At 48.2% G+C, this 21,424-nt stretch overlaps 1 protein-coding gene and 1 long non-coding RNA gene across 3 annotated transcripts in view; both read left to right on the forward strand.

The window, feature by feature from the left end:
• Window positions 1-9,711, forward strand: part of LOC129155140 (zinc finger protein 408) — a 63,465-nt gene extending 53,754 nt beyond the window's left edge. The window contains exon 9 of one of the 2 annotated variants that reach the window (XM_070554682.1): window positions 9,220-9,711. In XM_070554682.1, coding sequence (XP_070410783.1) covers window positions 9,220-9,623 — 404 coding nt within the window. In that variant the 3' untranslated portion in view covers window positions 9,624-9,711. The remainder of the gene's footprint in view (window positions 1-9,219) is intronic. The other variant, XM_070554683.1, reaches the window with a different exon arrangement.
• Window positions 9,712-18,384: 8,673 nt separating this feature from the next.
• Window positions 18,385-20,642, forward strand: LOC129155115 (uncharacterized). Its single transcript, XR_008560096.2, has 4 exons — window positions 18,385-18,504; window positions 19,043-19,138; window positions 19,229-19,318; window positions 19,774-20,642. It is a non-coding gene; the product is annotated as an uncharacterized lncRNA (long non-coding RNA).
• Window positions 20,643-21,424: the final 782 nt, after the last annotated feature.

A 21,424-nucleotide genomic window follows, 5' to 3' on the forward strand; every position in this document is an offset into this window, starting at 1 on the left:
ACCTGGCACAGGGCACCGAACGTGGCCTTGACGCCTTTGTGACCGGCGGATGGAGAGTCATGAGCCTGCGAGATCATGCCCCTCCTCAGCGGTTTTGGAGTAACAAGGACAGGCGGCGAAGGAGGCTTGGCGGCGTGCATCAGCAGCCCTTCGACGACCCTCAGCGTGGACCGCACACGAAAGAGAGAGCGAAGCTCTGGAACGGAATCAAGCTCGACGGAAGTCGGTAGCTGGGTTTTAGGATCAGAAATGTACTTGATCATCCTGCTGATAGCAGGGTCCCGGGATTGAAGACTGACAAGATCGGTATCCGAATAGGCAGGTTGAACGGGCACCGCACCCTTGGGTGGTTCCGAGTCGGACGTTTTAGCAGCCCGAGCTCGAGTAACTACACACACCTGGTTTTCATCAGGGAAAGACCACACATGTCCCTCAAGCCACCCGGGTTCGAAAACCCACAGGGGACCATCGGTCGCGCCCTGTTTGGCCAAAGAGTCTTCAAGATCGTTCAACTCCTTTTCAGGACCGGGTGAGCGAGAGCGACCTTTGACTTTACGCCAGTAAATGTGCATGTCAAGTGCAGTCACCAGAATGTCACATGCCCTGAAGAGGGCCTGATTTTTGACGGGCTTCCGGCTAACGGTCTGGAACCCGTTATTCTTCCACGTTGGTAGATGACACAAGAAACTGAGACGCGCGTAGTCCGAGTCAGTGCAAACCACCAGTTCACGGAAGCCACGGTCCCTAGCGCTACGCAGCGCTATCACGATCCCCGCCACTTCAGCATGCTGTGAGGTCTTACCACCCAGAGAGTAAAATCGGGACTCCCTGCGGTCACCGTCTACCCAAACGACACCCACGCCCGCACTAGGCGCAGAACCGTGCCGAAAAGCACTGCCATCCACGTATACGGTCGGTAAACCCGCACAGTATGACTGGTCGTAGTAGTGGTGGTTGCGGTTTAGAAGAGCCTGAGGGGGCCTGGCTGGCGGGACTGACGCGATGGCGTCGTCCGAGCAATGTTGGCACGCAGCCAAACCCATGCCAAGAGGGCTACGTCAGTTCTGGGCGTAGCGCACCTCGATATCGAAGCTTTGAAGAGCCAGCAGCCACGAAGCGATTCGCGAATTGGTCACCACACCATCTCTGATGCGCTGACTGTTAAGGAAGGTCACCGGCTGGTGCTGTGTCTCAATGATGATTTTTTGTCCGCCAATGTAGTTCGCAAAGTACTTAACTGCCCACATGGTGGAAAGCAAAGCCTTTTCACAGTCCGAGTATTTCAACTCAGGTCCAGTCAAGAGCTTACTAGCATAGGCCACGACACGCCTGTCGCAGTCATGAATCTGGTAGAGACCAGCACTCAAACAGTGAGCTGAGAAACCAACCTCAAGATGGAACTCCTTGTCACAGTCGGGGAGCGCCAAGCACGGAGCCGAGCACATGGCGGCCTTCAGGTCATCCATGGCCTGCTGGTGCTGCTCCGCCCACTCGAACGCCACATCCTTCTTCAACAGATTAGTCAGAGGTCGTGCCAACTCAGCGTAATGTTCCACGAACTGACGCGAGTAGTTGCAGACCCCCAAGAAGCTGTGAAGTTCGGAGACGTTCGTCGGAGGTGTGATGGTGGCAACACCCTGAATCCTGCCAAGCTGAGGCTGCACTCCCTGTGGTCCCACAAGGAGGCCAACGTACTGAACTTGCGACCTGCACCACTGACCCTTGGCGAGAGAGATCTTAGCGCCCGCCGCCGTGAGCTGACCCATGACATGGTCCAGCTCGGCCAGGTGGTCATCCAACGTACGCCGACGAATAAGAATGTCGTCGACATAGATGAGTGTCCCACGCTCTCGAGCATCGGGGCAGGCCTTGTTCAAGAAGATGTTGAACTCAGCTGGCGAGTTGGAATAACCAAAAGGACACCGGGTGAAGGTGTACTGCCAGTTGGCAAAGGAGAAAGCAAGTTTGTGTTGGTCCGATTCATGGACGGGAATCGTCCAGAATCCAGACGCAATGTCAAGGGTGGAAAAGTACTTAGCATCTTTCACTTTTGGAAGCTCCTGCTCCAGGCGTGCCATAGGCCACCTAGACAAGGGGACCTGTTTGTTGAGTTGCCGGTAGTCAATGGTAAGTCGCCACTTACCATTAGGCTTCAGTACCGGCCACAACGGAGCCGAGTAGGTGCTGTTGCAGGGTCGAATGACCCCGTTAGCCAAGAGGCTGTGAATGATTTCCTGGACCGGATCTATGGACGCCAGGGGAATCTTGTATTGCCGCACAAAGGACGGCGGTGCATCGGGCCTGGTAGGAATCCGGACTTCATGGATAGTGGTCAGACCACAGTCCAAGGAGTCAAGTGAAAGAAAATCCTGGTACTTTAGCAAAAGTTGTCTTAGCTGGTCTCGCTCGACATCGTTGGTGAGAGCATCCGCTTGGTCTATGACCTTCTCAATCTGTAACAGAAGTTCCGGGGGTCTACCCGGTGGCTTCGAGAGTGGTGGTGAGGTCGAAATCGCGTCCCCCCGCGAAATACATGCCACCGAAGGGCGTCCGCCTGTGTCAGGCCACGGTTTGTATGGCTTTGGCTTCCGCACACGTGCAAACAGTTGTCCGGACGCACCGCTGATTCTAGCGTCAAGGCGTTGGAGACAGTCCAACCCTAAGAGCATGGGCATCGGCATCTCCTCGCTGATGTACACGAGGTGTTTAAAGGACATGCCTCCTATCGAGATGACGATCTCAGTCGTCGCGGGCGAGGGAGCGCCATAGAACTCGTTAAAATCCTTTGGGCCCGAAATGAGTTTGGGGGGTGAGATGTCCTCCCCCATTTGTTCGCACATGCTGCTGTAAAGAGCTCCGCTGATGAGCGAGATGTCCGCTCCTGTGTCTAATAATGCGACACAGCGATGTCTCTGATTTACAGTGACCTCCACTGCGGGCCTATTAGATCCCTTTCTCACGGCCAGAGGTGCAAGCAAAATTTTCTCAGTTACGGCGGTGGTAGTAGTGGTACTGCGGTCGTCATCTGCGGGTTCGTCGCCTAACATCGCCACGGATGGAACGGCCGGAGAGGTGTTGTCGCTTTCCTTTGAGGTGTTGTTGTTTTCCTGTGAATCAGAACCTGTGACAACATCAACCTGCAGCATTTCAGTCTCATTTTGTGGTTTCTCAGGCAAACACGGAGTCTCTGACCGGGTCTCCTGAGACTCACGCACAACTTGTTTGACGCCCTCGACGTCTTTCTGAAGATTGCAGATCATGTTCATCATGTTAGTCATCATGGGAAGGAAAGTGTTTTGAATCGCCGCCTGAAGTTGGGATTGTAATTGCATCGTTACCTCTGAGTCCATTTTCCAAAATAGTAAATAGTCTTTCCTTGTATTATTTATTAATTTACCCTTCGAATTTTGCCTTCTAATTAGATGTTTATTTAGAAACAACCTTACCTGTAGAGTTTTTTAAAGAATTAGTTACAGGGAAGCTTGGCTGGTGAATGAATATTTTGGGCAAAATTGTTCAATAATGCCAAAAATATCATTGTCATTTGACCTGCCCAAGATGGCGGGTCGAGCTACGTGTCGGGCACCTAAGATGGCGGACCGCCGCGCATGCGTCGTCCGACACCCGGCTTTGATCCCCGTAGCAATCTCACGATTCTAAACACCGCAGCGTGTTTCAGAACCGCCGCTAACGTTACCCTAAAGTATTCCGTACCGGAAGGTTTAGTGGATTAAAGGACGCAGTTCCGCTGCGTCGGAACGGCTAGAAAGCTTCACGGGACGCGTTCCCGAGCCTCCTCACCGAGAGTGGCTAGTTAGCTCGTCGGCTAATGCTAGCGAACGCCCTGTAGCGATCAGGGTCTCAAAATTGCCTCGATCAACCAACGGGCATCTCGCGCCGTGATTGAAAGGGTCTCAATAGCGTACGCAATCTGGATGCAGTATCGCTCTGCGGTTGTTCTCGGCTGACAGCGTTTACCGAGCAAGTCAAGCTACGGCAGGTGCTAACGAGAATTCCGACTAAGAACAGCGCGGATCCTGCGCTCATCGAATGGAAATAAATTTCCGACAGAGTCTTCTGTCTCCGATTACACAAATGGATGCACACAGTGTCACAAACACCGCGACAAACAGTAAACAGACGGTTCCAATGCAATAAAACAGGAGAAATGTTTACCCTTTGATGTAGGCCTCAAAATGGCCGCCAGCACACGTCAGCACTTAAGGTGTTTTGATGAAACAGCGCCTCCTGTTGGAGGGTGATGAATGTGCACCCCCCTTTCTGAGAGCTGAATGAGGAAGCGCTTGCTTTTTTCTTTTCTTTAACACACAGACACTGAACCAACAATCCCAAAATGTCTCAGAGTCGGCACAAAGTGTAATAAACTGTGCAGATATCAAGCTAGGCTCGCCATATGTAACGGAATCAAAGTGATGTCTCTATCTAAAGTTGTATTTTAATACACTGTAGGTAGTTCACTTTTTATAAACAGAAGAATAGGCTGTTTTTATCATCAGGGAGTTTAATTAAACACTCTGTATTGACTTTGAGACACGAAAAGAGAAAGAGATGGGATCGTTTGAGAATCTTTAATTTCTGAATTATAAATTCTAAACAATCTACCAGGACTATTATGTGATGGATGAGAATGGATTTGGATGTTGTGTTGGTGCGTGTGTGTGTGTGTGTGTGTGTGTGTGTGTGTGTCTGGTTCAGATTCTCTAGGCTGACGTCAATGAATCTGGTCGTCTTTGTTATGACTAGATATCACGAGGCTTATAAAGTGATGACATGAGCCGCTATTTTGCCGTGTACGTACCCAGTGGGGGTCTCCCAGGTAGATCAGGAAATGCCAGGTCTGGAGACCTCGGATGTACGATGGAGCTGTCGGTGCAGCGATCACAACGTTTCAAAGCCCGTCTGGAGGGTCGACCCCGGTACCGTTCGGCGGCGTCAGCAAGCGCTCTTATTTTGAAAGGACGTCGTCTGGTTGTTAAACGACGAAAATCTCCCGCTTCACAGTTCTTAGTTTAAAAAAGAAAACACATCTGGCCAGGCTGCGCTTTCCTTTAGGATGATGGTGAATAGAACTGAAGTCAAAATGGAACTGACTTAAAAATGGCGTTGCCTTGTTTTATATCTCTGAATTGTTGATAAGTTTCAGTAAAGTGGATTGGACACTTGAAGTCAACACCAGATTCTCCTGCGGCAGCCGAAAGCTCTGATTGGTTGGAACAATGTGTCATGCGTTTCTATGGAGATGAGGATCAGTATGTCTGTGCCGTAGTCCTGTTTTCATTAAACATAATTCATGACATATTTATTTCACAGATCATTCACTTGATTATTGTTGATCAACATCTGTTTTGCTTAATAATTTTAATCACAAATAAAGTACTTTGATTAAGTAAAGTTTCTTCTTCTCCTTCGGACTCTTCTCCTGGAATGTAAACAGTCTGAGGAACACCCGACCTTGGTTTTTCTACACGGTGTTATTGTGCACAGGGGGCAGCTGTATGGAGTTGAAAACCATGAACTTCATAACCTTACACGGACAAGAACTCTCGGGCTTCTACTCCCACTACTTCGTAGTACCGAAGAAGTCGGGAGGAATGAGGCTGATTCTCGACCTGTCCCTGTTCAACTGCTCCATAGCAGTAATGCATTTCCGCATATTAACAATGAGACAAGTCCTGGAATACGTGCGCCCCGGGGATTGGTTCACGTCAATCGACCTGAAAGACGCATACTTCCACATACCAGTAGTTCCAAACCACCGGAAGTTTCTGCGTTTTTCGTTCAAGGGAGTTCAATATCAGTTCAATCGCCTCCCTTTCGGCTACTCGCTAGCCCCGCGCACCTTCTCCAAATGTCTGGAGACCGCGCTGCAGCCACTGCGCATGGAGGGAATGAGGGTCTTATTTTACCTGGACGATCTTCTCCTGTGCGCTCGGTCCAAGGACGAGGCGTCACAGCAAACCAGGAGGTTGACAGAGCATCTGTCAACCCTAGGGTTTTCTATAAACTGGGGGAAGAGCTCCATCCTTCCGTCCCAGTAGATTGTGTATCTCGGGGTGGAGCTGAACGCCTCCCTAATGAGAGCACGTTTGTCGCCTGCAAGAGCGGCAGATCTCTCCACGGTGATCTCCCGTGTACAACCCCGCAAGATCGTGAGAGCCCTGTTAGTCATGAAACTCCTGGGCATGATGTCCGCAGCCCATTGGGTGGTACCGCTAGGTTTGCTGCGCACGAGGCGCTTGCAACGCTGGTTCATCCGCCTCCGGGTACACCCGATACGTCAGAAGAGACGTATGTTGAGGATTCCCCCTTCAGTGGGCGGGGACCTCGCTCACTGGGGGAACCCCTGCATCCTCTCACGCAGGGTTCCCATCGGACGTCCTGCGTCACATGTATCTGTGTTTACGGATGCGTCACTGTCGGGGTGGGGGGGGGCACGTGCTTGTCCCATACGGTGGCAGATAGCTGGCCCTCCCACACGCACGAGCACATAAATGTGTTGGAGCTTATGACAGTGAGGAATGTGATCAGACACTTCGCCGCCCTTCTCGAGGGCCGTCATGTCTTAGTTCACACAGACAACCAGGTGGCGGCAGCCTACATAAATCGCCAAGGGGGAGTTCGATCCCTCCCACTGTTGCGTGTCGCCACAGATTTACTGTGTTGGACACATGTCCATCTGCTGTCCATCAGAGCCATCTACATTCCGGGGGTACTGAATGTAGCGGCGGACATCCTGTCGAGAGGGGGACCCCGCGACTCCGACTGGCGTCTGCATCCTGCACTGATATCACAGATCTGGATCAGGTTCGGGGAACCGTCTGTGGATCTGTTCGCGGCTCGCGAAAACGCTCAGTGTCGCCTGTGGTTTTCCCTGAGTCCCCGGGACGGACCCCTGCTCGGGGCGGACGCCTTCTCACACCAGCCCTGGCCTCGAACGCTCCTTTATGCGTTTCCACCAGTCCCTCTGATTCCCCGTCTCCTGGACCGAATTCGGTCGGAACAGCTCTCGGTGATTCTGGTGGCTCCCAGACGCTTGTCTGCGTCATGGTTTCCGGACCTGCAAGCGCGAGTGTCCGGCTCCCTGTGGAGGCTCCCGTGGAGGGCGGACGCCCTTCTCCAGGCGGATGGGATAATCAAACATCCTCCGGAAATAGGCCAACGGCTGTGGGTCTGGCCGCTGAGCGGTCACACTTAGAGGCTTCTGGGCTGCCGCATGATGTGGTCGCCACGATTCAGAGTGTGCGGGCGCCCTCTACCATTGCGTCTTACGCTGCTAAATGGGCAGCTTTCCAGAAATGGTGCACAGAGCGAAATGTTCAAGCACTCTCCTGCCAGCTGGCGGATGTCCTATCGTTTCTGCAGATACTGATGGACAGGGGCCTCGCATTCAGCACTATTAAAACATATGCTGCAGCTATCTCATCCTGTCATCAGGGTTTTGGAGATAGATCTGTTTTCAATCATCCCCTCACAAAACGTTTTCTAAAAGGTGTCAGGAGGAACAGACCTGTGTCCTGCCCGCTTTTTCCCCAATGGGATCTAACAGTGGTTCTGCATGGCTTATCTAAAGCCCCGTTTGAGCCCTTGGACCAGGTCTCACTTACGTTCCTGTCACTTAAAACTGCATTGCTGCTGGCGCTAGCATCAGTTAAGAGAGTGAGTGACCTGACCGCCCTCTCAGTGGCTCCCGCATGCCTCAGGATCCGGGAGGATGGCGGGTCTGCTGTTTTATGCCCCAACCCAGCCTTTGTGCCCAAAAGCATTAATGCTTCCTTCAAATCCAGGTGAATTTCATTGGCTGGACTTTTTCCTCCTCCCCATAATTCTGAGGAGGAGGCGGCTTCGCACCTTCTCTGCCCGGTGCGCGCGCTTGCACGATATGTGTCAAGCACTTCAGGGATTCGTCGCTCACAAAACCTGTTTGTGCACTACAGGGAGTCTTCCCTTGGTCAGGCGCTGTCGGCCCAGCGTCTTTCACACTGGCTGTGTGATGCCATTTCCCTCGCTTACACATCATCAGGGCAGGATCCCCCTGAGGCACTCAGGGCTCACTCAGCCAGAGGGATTTCCTCTTCTATGGCGCTCCTCAGTGGTGTGTCAATGGAAGACATTTGTCAGGCTGCTTCATGGGCTTCACCCTGTTCCTTTACTCGTTATTATTTACGAGATGTGTCTTCAGGTTCCATCACTCGTTCAGTGCTTGGACCCCAGCAGGCTAAATGAATGCTTATGGCACCTCATTGGCCTTGCTGAGATGGATTTCATCCTCTTGTGGATGATATTTTTTAGTGGGGCCCCCTCTTTTATCGTGGCTGCCTCAGTCTTTAAGCCTGGTCTGAGGCTGAACGTCCCCCACTAGAGGAGATTTGATTGGGTGTGCCCATTGGTTGTGTTAACCAGAGGGGCGTAAACCGATCCAGCTGCGCTTTATTCCAATAGCAGCTAGCTTAAGGGCTAAGACTAGACGAAATAGAACGTTGGTTACGTATTGTAACCCCAGATTCTATGAGTCTAGTCACAGCCCTTAAGCCACTGGCCCCACAGGTTATGATGGGAATAAGAGCCATTGGAGGTGAGCAGTAGGGTCACTGCGGTTATATACCACGAGGGGGCCCACTATTGGTGGGTGTACATTTTAGCTCTTCATGATTGGCTGATGCGGAGATCATCCTTCCAATAGCAGCTAGCTTAAGGGCTGCGACTAGACTCATATAATCTGGGGTTACAATACGTAACCAACGTTTTCAAACTTCTGGTTTTGATAATAAACCTGGCAATAAAGGGGTTAAATCTGAGAAACACACATATTTTATTATATTTTGTTAGGGCTGAAGCCAAGGATTAAATTCATGTAAAAAAATGGGACTTATGAAATATTATATAATATTTCTATAGGAAGCTTTCTAAGTGCATTTTTTTGTGCTCAGAGGACATTAACGTTAGAAAATTTAAACGTTGGGTAAGGGTTAAATATATGAAAATGTTGCCAAGTATCCCTTTAACTTAAAAGGTAAAAAGTATATATTAGAAACATTAAAGTTGTGACAATTCTTAAGGTTAAAACTGAATATTTAGCATTCTAGGAGGGAAATATCAAGTAGCTTTCTTGCCTTTAATTAGAGTTTAGTATTTAGACAGATAAGTAAATGACATGCTGGTAGAAATATCCCTGACAGAATCCTTTTCTTTTCTGTTTAGGCTACACGCTGGCCACCAAACTGAGGAGACACATGAGGTCTTCCCATCTGAAAGAAAAGCCATACAGTTGCTCCTGCGGTGCTTCCTACACTGTGAAACAAAGTCTGCTGAGACACCAGGCACAGCACAGGATGGAGGCAGGAGGTCAGAAGGAGGTGGAAGGAGAACAGAGAGAGGAGGTAGACCAAAATGCTGAGCAGGAGCCAGAGGCTTTAAGCTGTAGTCACTCTAAACCGGTTCGAGGCAGACCAAAGAAAGGTCTGCGCCTTCAAGAGTCTGGGGGGAGGGGAGGAGGAGATGCTGAGCAGAGAAGAGAGCTAGGAGAAGATGAGATCATGAGTGTTGAAACAGCAACCAGAGGAGCAGAAGAGACTCCAGGCGACGTCCAGCACACTGTTGTCTAGGTCCACTCAGATGACCTGTCTGCACCGACCTCCACTCCCCTGCTCCTAGATGCAGAGGACTTGCTGCCTGCAGGAACAGAGCCAGGGCTGGTGGAGGTGGTGATATTGGATGGCGTGGAGCAGTGCATCATGGTCCAGGGTCAGCAAATGGTGGGAGAGCTGCTGATCCTGCAGGAGGAAGAGGGTGGACTCTGCACTGTGGCTCAGACTGTTGAGATAAAAACAATATAACCAAAACCCTCAGCTGGAGCGTCTCAGGCCAGTGACTCAGTGAACCTCCCTTCTTCCAGCCTACCTCAACTACAGGTGTTGTGTTCATGGCAGGAAGGATTTAAAGTGGTTAAATGCTAATTTTACACAAAAATTCCAGCAAACAAAGATGGAACCTTGTTTTTATTTTATCATGCCTGTGTATGTTGCCAACACTCGACTCCGAAATTAGTTGATTTTTGTTGATGGGGAGAACTTACCTCGTCACATTCCTGTAAAAGTGCACTGAAAATATCCCAGTGTTACATCACTTCTTCAACATTTACCTGGTTATCTCCTGGAGGCAAAGGAATAGAATAAAACTTCAGTGAACTTCTGGAAAGTGGCTGACTGTGTGAGCGCAGACTCCAATAAAATCCAAAATAATACAGAAATGGGAAATCCTTCATTTCAAATTGTATTTTTTTTTTATTTTTTGTAAAAGCAGTTTTCAGAAGGAAACAAGGAGCAAAGGAACAGATGAAACAGTCTCAATACCCAAGCAAACTAACTTCCTGATTCTTTCCAAATTCAGAGTGTGAAAAGGTTTTTTGGTCCTGGTTAGGGATGTAAGAAAATGTCGATATGGCAATATGTCATTATAAATTTTCAAGCGATATATCTATATTCAAAAGCCGTGTATCTAATTTTTTGGAAAAATTTACATGCATTTATGTATTTTCTTTTCTTTTGGTGCAATTCAAACACCAACCGCTAAATGGCAGCAGTGTGCGATGGGGTTTGTTTCCACCATTAATATGTAAATCCCTCTGTTATGGTTCAGATACCTGATGTTAAACATGTTACATATCAGTTTGGACTGTTTATCGAATATTCCTATGGAAAAATCAGTCTAAAGAATCGCTAATATCGACTGAATTTATGGCAATATATCGTGATACATTGTATCCTTTCCCTGTATTGTGATACTTATCGTATCGCCATACACATCCCTAGTCCTGGTGATCCACGGCACAAGTGTGGGAGGCAAAAAGGCTCATAACTCGTCTCTCGTCTCGTCTCGTCTTCCTCCGCTTATCCGGGTCCGGGTCGCGGGGGCAGCATCCCAACTAGGGAGCTCCAGGCCGTCCTCTCCCCGGCCTTGTCCACCAGCTCCTCCGGCAGGACCCCAAGGCGTTCCCGGACCAGATTGGAGATATAACTTCTCCAACGTGTCCTGGGTCGACCCGGGGGCCTTCTGCCGGCAGGACATGCCCGAAACACCTCCCCAGGGAGGCGTCCAGGAGGCATCCTGACCAGATGCCCAAACCACCTCAACTGGCTCCTTTCGATCCGGAGGAGCAGCGGTTCTACTCCGAGTCCCTCCCGAATGTCCGAGCTCCTCACCCTATCTCTAAGGCTGAGCCCGGCCACCCTACGGAGGAAACTCATTTCGGCCGCTTGTATCCGCGATCTCGTTCTTTCGGTCATTACCCAAAGCTCATGACCATAGGTGAGGATTGGGACGTAGATCGACCGGTAAATCGAGAGCCTGGCTTTCTGGCTCAGCTCCCTCTTCCCCACGACAGATCGGCTCAGCGTCCGCATCACTGCAGACGCCGAACCAATCCGCCTGTCGATCTCCCGATCCCTCCTACCCTCACTCGTGAACAAGACCCCGAGATACTTAAACTCCTCCACTTGAGGTAGGACCTCTCCCCCGACCCGGAGGTGGCAAGCCACCCTTTTCCGGTCGAGAACCATGGTCTCAGATTTGGAGGTGCTGATCCTCATCCCAGCCGCTTCACATTCGGCCGCGAACCTACCCAGCAAGAGCTGAAGGTCAGAGCTGGATGAAGCTAGGAGGACCACATCATCCGCAAAAAGCAGAGACGAGATTCTCCTGCCACCAAACTCGACACACTCCACACCACGGCTGCGTCTAGAAATTCTGTCCATAAAAGTGATGAACAGAACCGGTGACAAAGGGCAGCCCTGGCGGAGTCCAACCCTCACTGGGAACAGGTCCGACTTACTACCGGCTATGCGGACCAAACTCACGCTCCTCTGGTAAAGGGACTGAATGGCCCTTAACAGAAAGCCACCCACCCCATACTCCTGGAGCGTCCCCCACAGGGTGCCCCTGGGGACACGGTCATAAGCCTTCTCCAAATCCACAAAGCACATGTGGATTGGTTGGGCAAACTCCCATGCCCCCTCCATCACCCTTGCAAGGGTATAGAGCTGGTCCACAGTTCCACGGCCAGGACAAAAACCACATTGCTCCTCCTCTATCTGAGATTCAACTATCGATCGGACCCTCCTCTCCAGTACCTTGGAGTAGACCTTTCCAGGGAGGCTGAGGAGTGTGATCCCCCTATAGTTGGAACACACCCTCAGGTCACCCTTCTTAAAGATGGGGACCACCACCCCGGTCTGCCACACCCTAGGAACTGCCCCCGATGACCACGCAATGTTGTAGAGACGTGTCAACCATGACAGCCCTACAACATCCATAGCCTTGAGATACCCAGGACGAACCTCATCCGCCCCCGGGGCTCCGCCGCTGTGTAGTTGTTTGACTACCTCAGCAACTTCTGCCCCTGAGATCGGACAGTCCATCCCCAGGCCTCCCAGCTCTGGTTCCTCCTCGGAATGCGCATTGGTGGGATTGAGGAGCTCCTCAAAGTATTCCTTCCACCGTCCGACTATAGCCTCAGTTGACGTCAGCAGCTCCCCATCCCCACTGTAAACAGTGTGAGCGAGTTGCTGCCTTCCTCTCCTGAGGCGCCGGACAGTTTGCCAGAACCTCTTTGGAGCCGATCGATAGTCTTTCTCCATGGCCTCACCAAACTCCTCCCACGCCCGAGATTTTGCCTCGGCAACTGCCACTGCTGCACCCCGCTTGGCTATCCGGTACCTGTCTGCTGCCTCCGGAGACCCACAGACCAGCCACGCCCTGTAGGCCTCCTTCTTCAGCCTGACGGCTCCCCGAACCTCTGGTGTCCACCAGCGGGTACGGGGGTTGCCACCACGACTGGCACCGGCCACCTTACGACCACAGCTAGCAACAGCCGCCTCGACAATCGCAGAGTGGAACAAGGCCCACTCGGACTCAATGTCCCCCACTGCTCTCGGGACGTGGTCAAAGCTCTGCCGGAGGTGGGAGTTGAAGACCGTCTTGACAGGTTCTTCTGCCAGGCGTTCCCAGCAGACCCTCACTATGCGTTTGGGTCTGCCAGGTCTACGCGGCATGTTCCCTTGCCATCTGATCCAACTCACCACCAGGTGGTGATCAGTTGACAGCTCCGCCCCTCTCTTCACTCGGGTGTCCAAAACATACGGTCGCAGGTCAGATGATACGACTACAAAATCTATCATCGACCTGTGACCTAGGCTGCCCTGGTACCAAGTGTACCGGTGGGCATCCTTATGTTCGAACATGGTGTTCGTTATGGCCAAACTGCGGCTTGCACAGAAGTCCAATAACAAAACACCGCTCGAGTTCTGATCAGGTGGGCCGTTCCTCCCAATCACACCCCTCCAGGTCAAGCTGTCATTGCCCACGTGAGCATTGAAGTCCCCCAGCAGGACAATGGAGTCCCCTGATGGAGCACTATCTAGCACTCGTCCCAGGGACTCCAAAAAGGGTGGGTACTCTGAACTGATATTTGGCCCATAAGCACAAACAACAGTCAGGACCCGTTCCCCGACCCGAAGGCGCAAGGAAGCTACCCTCTTGTCCCCCGGGGTAAACCCCAACACACAGGCAGAGAGTCTCGGGGCTAACAAAAAGCCAACCCCAGCCCTCCGCCTCTCACCCGGAGCAACTCCAGCAAAGTAGAGTGTCCAACCCCTCTCCAGGTCTCGGGTTCCAGAGCCAATGCAATGTGTCGAGGTGAGTCCGACTATATCTAGCCGGTACCGCTCAACCTCTGCCACAAGCTCCGGCTCCTTCCCCGCCAGCGAGGTGACGTTCCATGTCCCAAAAACTAGTTTCCTTGTCCGGGGATTGGACCGCCAAGGCTCCCGCCTTGGTCTGCCACCCGATTCACATTGCACCGGACCCTTCATGTTCCTCCTGCGGGTGGTGGGTCCACAGTTGGACGAGCCCATGTATCCGGTTCGGGCTGGGCCCGGCCGGGCCCCATGGGCGAAAGCCCGGCCACCAGGCGCTCGCTCACGGGCCCCAACCCCAGGCCTGGCTCCAGGGTGGGACCCCGGTAACCCTCCGGGCCGGGTACTCCGACTCTTCGTTTTCACCGCCATGAAAGATCCTTCGAACCGTTCTTTGTCTCACCCTTCACCTAAGACCAATTTGTCATGGGAGACCCTACCAGGGGCACTAAGTGCCCCAGACAACATAGCTCCTAGGATCATTAGGGCACTCAAACTCCTCCACCACGATAAGGTGACGGTTCAAGGAGGAGGCTCATAACTCATGGATGTAAAGGCAAATGGGTTCAAATCGGTTTGTTCAAACACGATCTAGTGACTAATAAATGCTGGTACATACAAAAAAGCCCCATTATGTATAAAACAATAAAAACACATCTAGTATGGAACACTTTCACCTCTAATGCACGGGTTAGCTTTAGGTTGTTTATAATTGGTCATGCTGTGGTGGTGATGTGGTGCAAATGGGTCCTTTTTACAAAAGGCATAAACGGGGTATGGGGGCGGTCTCTGCACTGCTGCAGACTTCCGCTTAACTTGGACATAACTTGGGTTTTATTGCGATCGAAGCCACACTCATTAGGTTTTTTTTTGTTCTTTTTAACAAGCCGCTCCTTAAGGTGTCTGTCCCCCACAGTCCATGCAGTCACTGGTGATCTGACCTCCAGCTCTAACAGAGAGAAGCTCCAGGAGCGCTGCAGCGCTCCAGATTATCATCTCAGCTGATTCTGTTCACAAAAACAAAACTTAGGCCTGTTTTTACTTTCATTTTAGTTGCCGCCCGGGGCTCGGCAGTAATGGTCCATTCCCTTCTGTACCGGGTCGGCCCGGGCCGGGTAGCCCCAGTCGGCCCCAGCCTGGCCCGGTTGATTCCACAAATCCTTGTCTTAAGCCCATGTGGGCTGATTCTACCCACCAATCAGAGGCTTGCTCTAATGCAGACCTGGGCATTTTACGGCCCGCGGGCCACATACGGCCCTTTGGTTGACTTTGACCGGCCCGCGTAAGGTTAATTGGAAATTACAAAATAAATGTATTTTCTCATTTTACCTCATGCATGGGCTAAGGCTGCATTGCTTTTATTTTGAAGTTGTTTTTTACGTGCACAATGACGCAATACGTATAGCAACAAGTGCCCGCGGTTGACAGGGTGATTGTAGCCCGAGAAATGTCCGCTCATGCAAAAAAAAAAAAAAAAAAAGAAAGATGCCGAATGCAGGATTTTCAACAAAAATTGGACTGCTAAGTATGTTTTTTACTGAATTTGGAGGTAAAGCCGTGTGTTTGGTTTGCGGGGAGGAGATTGCCGTGTTTAAGGACTACAATTTGAGTCGGCATTACGACAAGAAACACTCGGAAAAATACAAGAACTCATCTGATGCTGAGAGGGCACGGACATCCGAAGCTTTGCTAGCAAAGTTGCAAAAGCAGCAAGGCTGTTTTACTAAGCTTCACACATCCAGGGATGCAGCAACCAGGACCAGCTTTGTGATATCCCACAAAACAGCTAAAGACAGCAAGCCGTTTTCAGAGGGAGAGTTTGTCAAAGAGTGCATGGTGGACTCTGCCGCACTAATATGCCCTGAAAAAAAGGCGCATTTGAGCAAATCCCGCTGTCCAGGCGAACCGTGACCAGGAGGATCGAGGACATTGCGGGGAACCTGGAGCTTCAGCTGCAACGTGAAGTGGCAAGTTTTGACTTTTTCTCATTAGACGAGAGCTGTGATGTCCGCGACACAGCCCAGCTGCTCGTATTTGTCCGGGGGATAACGGAGCTCACAGAGGAGCGGGCAGCAATGCGGCCGATGAAAGGGACAAAGACAGCGAGTGATCTTTTTACAGAGGTAAATGCGTGCACGGACACTCTGGGATTGAAATGGGAGAGACTGTCAGGTGTCACAACAGACGGTTGTCCAAATCTTACAGGGAAAAATGTCGGACTTTTGAAACACATGCAAGATAAAGTGACAGAAATCGATGCAGATCAAAAATTGGTGTTTTTTGCATTGAATTATACACCAACATGTGTTTTGCAAGTCAGTGCTAAAAATCAACCATGTTACTGATGTTGTTACTAAAATAATAAACTTCATCAGGGCGCGGGCAATGGATCACAGACAGTTTGTCGCTCTTTAGGAGGACTCCACACAGCTGTCAGATGGCTCAGCCTGGGGAAAGTGCTGAAGAGGGTTTGGGACTTGAAAGCAGAGATTCAGGATCTCTGCTGGATTTCTACTCTTCTCTTAAGGAGGAGCACTTTCCAAACCTGAAGAGACATGCTCAGAAGATGTTGGTTTTCTTCGGCTCTACCTACATTTGTGAACAAACATTTTCAATGATGAAGTTTACAAAATCCAGGTAAAGATCCTCTCTCACTGATGATCATTTGTCAGCTGTGCTTCGCATCTCCACCTCAGACATTCAACCTGACTGATGCACTCGTTAAAGCCCAGCAGAGACTAGATTTCTCTCATTGAATAAGAAAAAAATCGCTTAAAAACACAAAATAAGGTGTTTGGACCACAAATGTAGGCAACTAGCAGTGAACTGGGACACTTTTTTTTAAACCTCTTTCTCAAGATCACAGTTCAGTGATTTTATTTTACAGACAATACTGTGTGTCTGTAGAACGCTAAGAACCTCTTTCCAACAATATTTGAAACTCAAAATGTGTTTTGGAGTGAATGTGACTAAAACTGTTAACTAATATAAGTCACAAATGTTTAACAAAAACCAAATGCGCACTTTGTTTACCATTGCCTTGGGAAATTTGAATAAATCACATTTTTGTAAGCCAACCTCACTTTTTCCTTTTTGCTCATTTATAACATATAGTCTACTCTTACCAGCTTGAAAAAACAATGGTATTTACTGCTTTTTATAAAGAAATACCACTAATATTATGCATAATTGACTTCAGCCTTTTGGCCTGGCCCTCCACAATATTTTCTATTTCTCATGTGGCCCCATGGAAAAAATAATTGCCCACCCCTGCTCTAATGGAAGGTGGGAATTTGCTGTCAGCAGTGGGTGTGTTGGCCCTGGTCGGCCTGAAGCAGACCCCCTCGAGAAGAGGGCTGAGAATGAGCCTTGGTTGGCCCGGAAAAATACCAGGCCACCCAGATATGTAAACAACCTACGCTACCCAGCCCGGGCCGACCCGGTACAGATGGGAATGGCCCGTTACTCTCCACGTGATCATGACCCCATCCTTTGTTGCACCAAGGTACAATCGCCGATTATAAGACAGACAATTACCGCAATATTACTACCGAGCAAGGTGGAACAAATGCAGAAATTTCCGCGCAACGTCATGCCAGCATGGCGTGTTCATAAGACACACAATATTACGCTGATTTGCCAGCACGGTGTGTAAAAAGGGCAACAGGCAGCGTTACAACAAAATGTCAGCACCAAAGCTGAATGTATTCATGTGCCTGAGACATTATTCTCACCTTATTTTTTTAATTTGAAAGGAGAAAAGTGTCCTCACTGCATTTTATTAAACACTCACAAAGGAATGAATTTAACCAGTGTGAAATGTGTCGCATTAATTCTTTTGTGCAAATGTAAATGTGAGCCTGGGATTCTCCAACTCCGATTGCTCTGTTGTCTCTTAAAAGAGAAACACTTTAACATGAAGTAAACCTTCTGGCTCTGAGCAGTGTAAAACTCCTTCTGCTGCGTGACAACAAACACCTAAGCCCTCGATGCCAGATCTGTAAAATTAATCGGTCTGGTACAGTTAGGGGGATGTTGTTTTGAACTGTAATAGATTTCAAGAGTCCACTGGATCTTAGGTTTTATTTTTACAGTGTAATGAGCAGAAACAGGAGCCTTTCTCATGGATACTCTGCTTAGAAAAAAATGAAAAGGGGGGGGGGGTGTGTTCACTTTCATTATGTTTTAAAGGAGACATAACATGAAAAACCCACTTTTTTTTATCCATTAACACAGTGTGTTTCACATTTTAAGTGTCTAAGTGAGCAAAAAGGCTTATATTATTCACTGGAGTTGCTATTTAGATATTTAATAATTAAGTTTTGGGCATATTTGTCCACCCGTTCAGTTTTTCACATTATCTATTACATCAGTAATTTATTTCGTCAGGATAACTACCAAATATGGTAATGGCCCTCGGCTAAACACAGAGCCAATCTGCCATTTTTTCTTCTCGCTAAGATTTTTTGTAGTCCTATTGGAAAAATGCAGAATGTCTGGTTATTTTAGCCACACACAGCTCAAAACTGTTCCTCGTTTTAAGGAAGGGTGGTGTGGCAGTATTTAAACCCAGGAGCTGATGACACTACTGCTAAAAAAACACAGAAGAAAAAGTAGTGTGTTTGTGTTTGTTGTGTGTGTGTGTGTGTGTGTGTGTGTGTGTGTGTGTGTGTGTGTGTGTGTGTGTGTGTGTGTGTGTGTGCGTGCGTGGTTCGTTCGTTCTGTCTCCAGGCTAGTGGCTAAGTACTGAGGGCTCCATCTGAATTTGGCAGCACCGGGACACAGCAGCAGAGCGGTAAGCTTCATATAACTCTAAAATGTCGACAAACTTTACTTTAGATTTACGGGCATTAGCAGCACTAAAGCGTTAGCATCCGGCTTGCTATCGCTAGCACAGTATGCTAGTAAAGTTAGCACCTAGATTAATGTGGATTTGGCTGATTTTCGTGGAATAAAACGTGATTTCTGATCAACGCCTTCTTTTACACCAGATGATAACCTCCCACTGATTGTAACAGCAGAGAGCCTGTGTGTTATTCTACGTGAGTGTGATGTAATCTTAGCATCCAGCAAATAAAGTCCCATATCAGCTAAAATGCAGCGTGACAAAGTCATTAAAGTGCGTCAACACAGTGGATTTAATAGAGTTTTAAAGAACGATCTCTGAGTGGAGTGAGGTTAGTTTTTTTGTCTCACTGCAGATATAAAAACTAACTCTGCATCAGTCAGACGCAGCAAAGCTCACCGTCTGTATGAGCGTGAGCGTCGGAAAGCTGATAAAATCGGCTGTAAAATAATTAAAACAAAAGTAAAAATGCTCCTTTGCTTTTTAGAGTCAACATCCAGAAGTCTGGAGCCGTGTTTCACTGACAGGCTGTCAGACTAACGCCCTGATGAGCTCAGCAGGGACAAACTGGTCTGATGTTTAGGTAAGTGAAGATCGGCTTCTCCAAGTCCTTGAGATGCTAGTAAAAAATAATGTAGCCAGCTGGCAAATGTTACTTTTCTTCTCCTCTAAGGAACACAGAACGTTCAGATGTTGGCATTTCACGTCACCTACTGAGGAAGGAGGCTCACCAGTAAAGAGATGGTAGCTGGACCAGACCAAAGTGAGTGATGACACACCTCAGCCACCCTCATCATTAAGAACACCTCACCCCTGAATCACTCCGTCTGATGACAGCAGAGTGATTTATTTGATGTTTTACTTGTTTAGTCTGTTTAGAAATTATTGAATTACATTATTTTCTGTAATCGACCATCTGATCTGGATGTGTGCAGAATAACTTTCCCCAAATTCAGCAGCAGCTGGCCTACAAAAACAGCTGCAGCATGTAGTAAGTCTGTCTGCACTGCTCTCTAATGAGCTTCCTTTCATAAGGAGTTATTTGTATAATTTTAGTGTCACTATTTTATTACATTTGTAAGAATATGAAGTCACTGCAGCAAAGTGAACTTGTGAACAAACACAAACTTGACTATAAACATGAAAGCTAAAGAAACAACTTTCCTAAAGCTGCTTGTAAACAAAATACGTCATTAAAGTTATTGTCTATCATTGCAGAATATGGCGATGACATCATGGAACTGGTCTTTGGAAAAGTTTTCCCTGAACCAACTCCGTTTCTAGATGAGGTAGAGAAGATCTGCATCTCACCAACCCTCTGGTCTCAGTATTCAGACAACGGAGGTCTCTCACTGTTATCCAGGACCAGTTTGAAGCCCACATACTGCCCCTCCCTCATCATCAGGAAACATCAATCCGTTTCCTGAGGACAACAGAAGACGGCAGGAGGACAGGAACTCTGTGACCTAGATACCACCAGCACCGAGACACAAAGCACCTGTGTGCACAACGCCTGTTTAACTACTAAAGCCTGTTTATTATATTGTTCTACTTATTTGCTGTGAGGTTAATACTTAGAAAATTTGTATATTAATGTAAACAATAAAAAAAATCACTGATTGTATGTTTTCTTTTAGATGTAATGGTCCAAACTCAGCCTTGTAGACATTTATTGCATCCTGTAGGTAACAGGCTCAGATCCAGGATGACCCAGCATGCTCTTCTTCCATTCTGGCTGTTAGGGATTTTAGCAATAACTCAATGCCTACTGATGTTTTAACCTAACAGTATTTATTTAGAATGCAGGTAAGATTTAACTATATTTGTTAGCAAAGCACACTGATCTTGGGAATTTCACTGCAGCACTGATGTCCACCTCTCTGTACACATTAGAGAGAATTACCACTTTACAGCTAAACACATTTAATAAAGATATAGGCTAAACATTGCAGACAATAAAAACAAAGTTGTAAGCATTAGAATTATAATGATCACATTAAAGAACATTTGGAGGAATGTTCTTTATTTTTGACTAGAATCTCAAATCTTTAAATTAAAATGTAACTGCTTTTTATCCATTTTCAGCCTTTAAGACACCCAATATAAAATAAGACTACTTATAAAATTATTTATAATTATATGTATGTATATAGATAGAGATCTTAATAAAATATATTCTTTTAATGGTGTTTTAATGAGCTGTATCATTTTTTAAAACATTTTTTATAGAAAAAAGCAAGCAGCATTCCTTGTGTGTGTGTGTGTGTGTGTGTGTGCGCGCGCGCGTGTGCCTGCTCGCTTGTCCCTCCGTCGGCCGTGACGGTGTCGGTACAAGATCTGCTCGGGTGCAAGATCGGCTCGGGTCCGTCGACTGCCGATGACGTCTAAGTAGTTGATTGGCTGAACATGAACCTTACGGAATTACGTAATCACGTAACGTTGTTATCACGTGACGTTGGTCCAGGCAAATTTTTTTCTATTGGAAAGATGGACAACTTTTACAAAGAAATCCATCATTACCTCTTTGAAAATACACTTTTAGCATAGAGCTGCAAGTATAATAGGGCTGAACGATTAACTGCATGTGCAATAAAATTGCGATGTGACAAAAGAAGATTTTCTAATGGCAAAGGCTGCAATTTGGCAGGGAGTGGTTAGCGCAATGCTAATATACATGGAAAAACCCATAGGAATGCTAATGCTAATATCGCAGATTACATTATTACAAATTATGAATTAGAAACGTGCCAAATAATTACATTTGGAGTCTAATAGAAAGTAAAAATACCATCAATCAAATAAGTACAGACAGGTATTTTAGTAAAGCCAGGAGATTTTCTAATCTCAAAGGCTGCAATTTGGCAGCGAG

Source organism: Nothobranchius furzeri, chromosome 9 (assembly GCF_043380555.1).
Source record: "Nothobranchius furzeri strain GRZ-AD chromosome 9, NfurGRZ-RIMD1, whole genome shotgun sequence".
NCBI classification, from domain to species: Eukaryota; Metazoa; Chordata; class Actinopteri; order Cyprinodontiformes; family Nothobranchiidae; genus Nothobranchius; species Nothobranchius furzeri.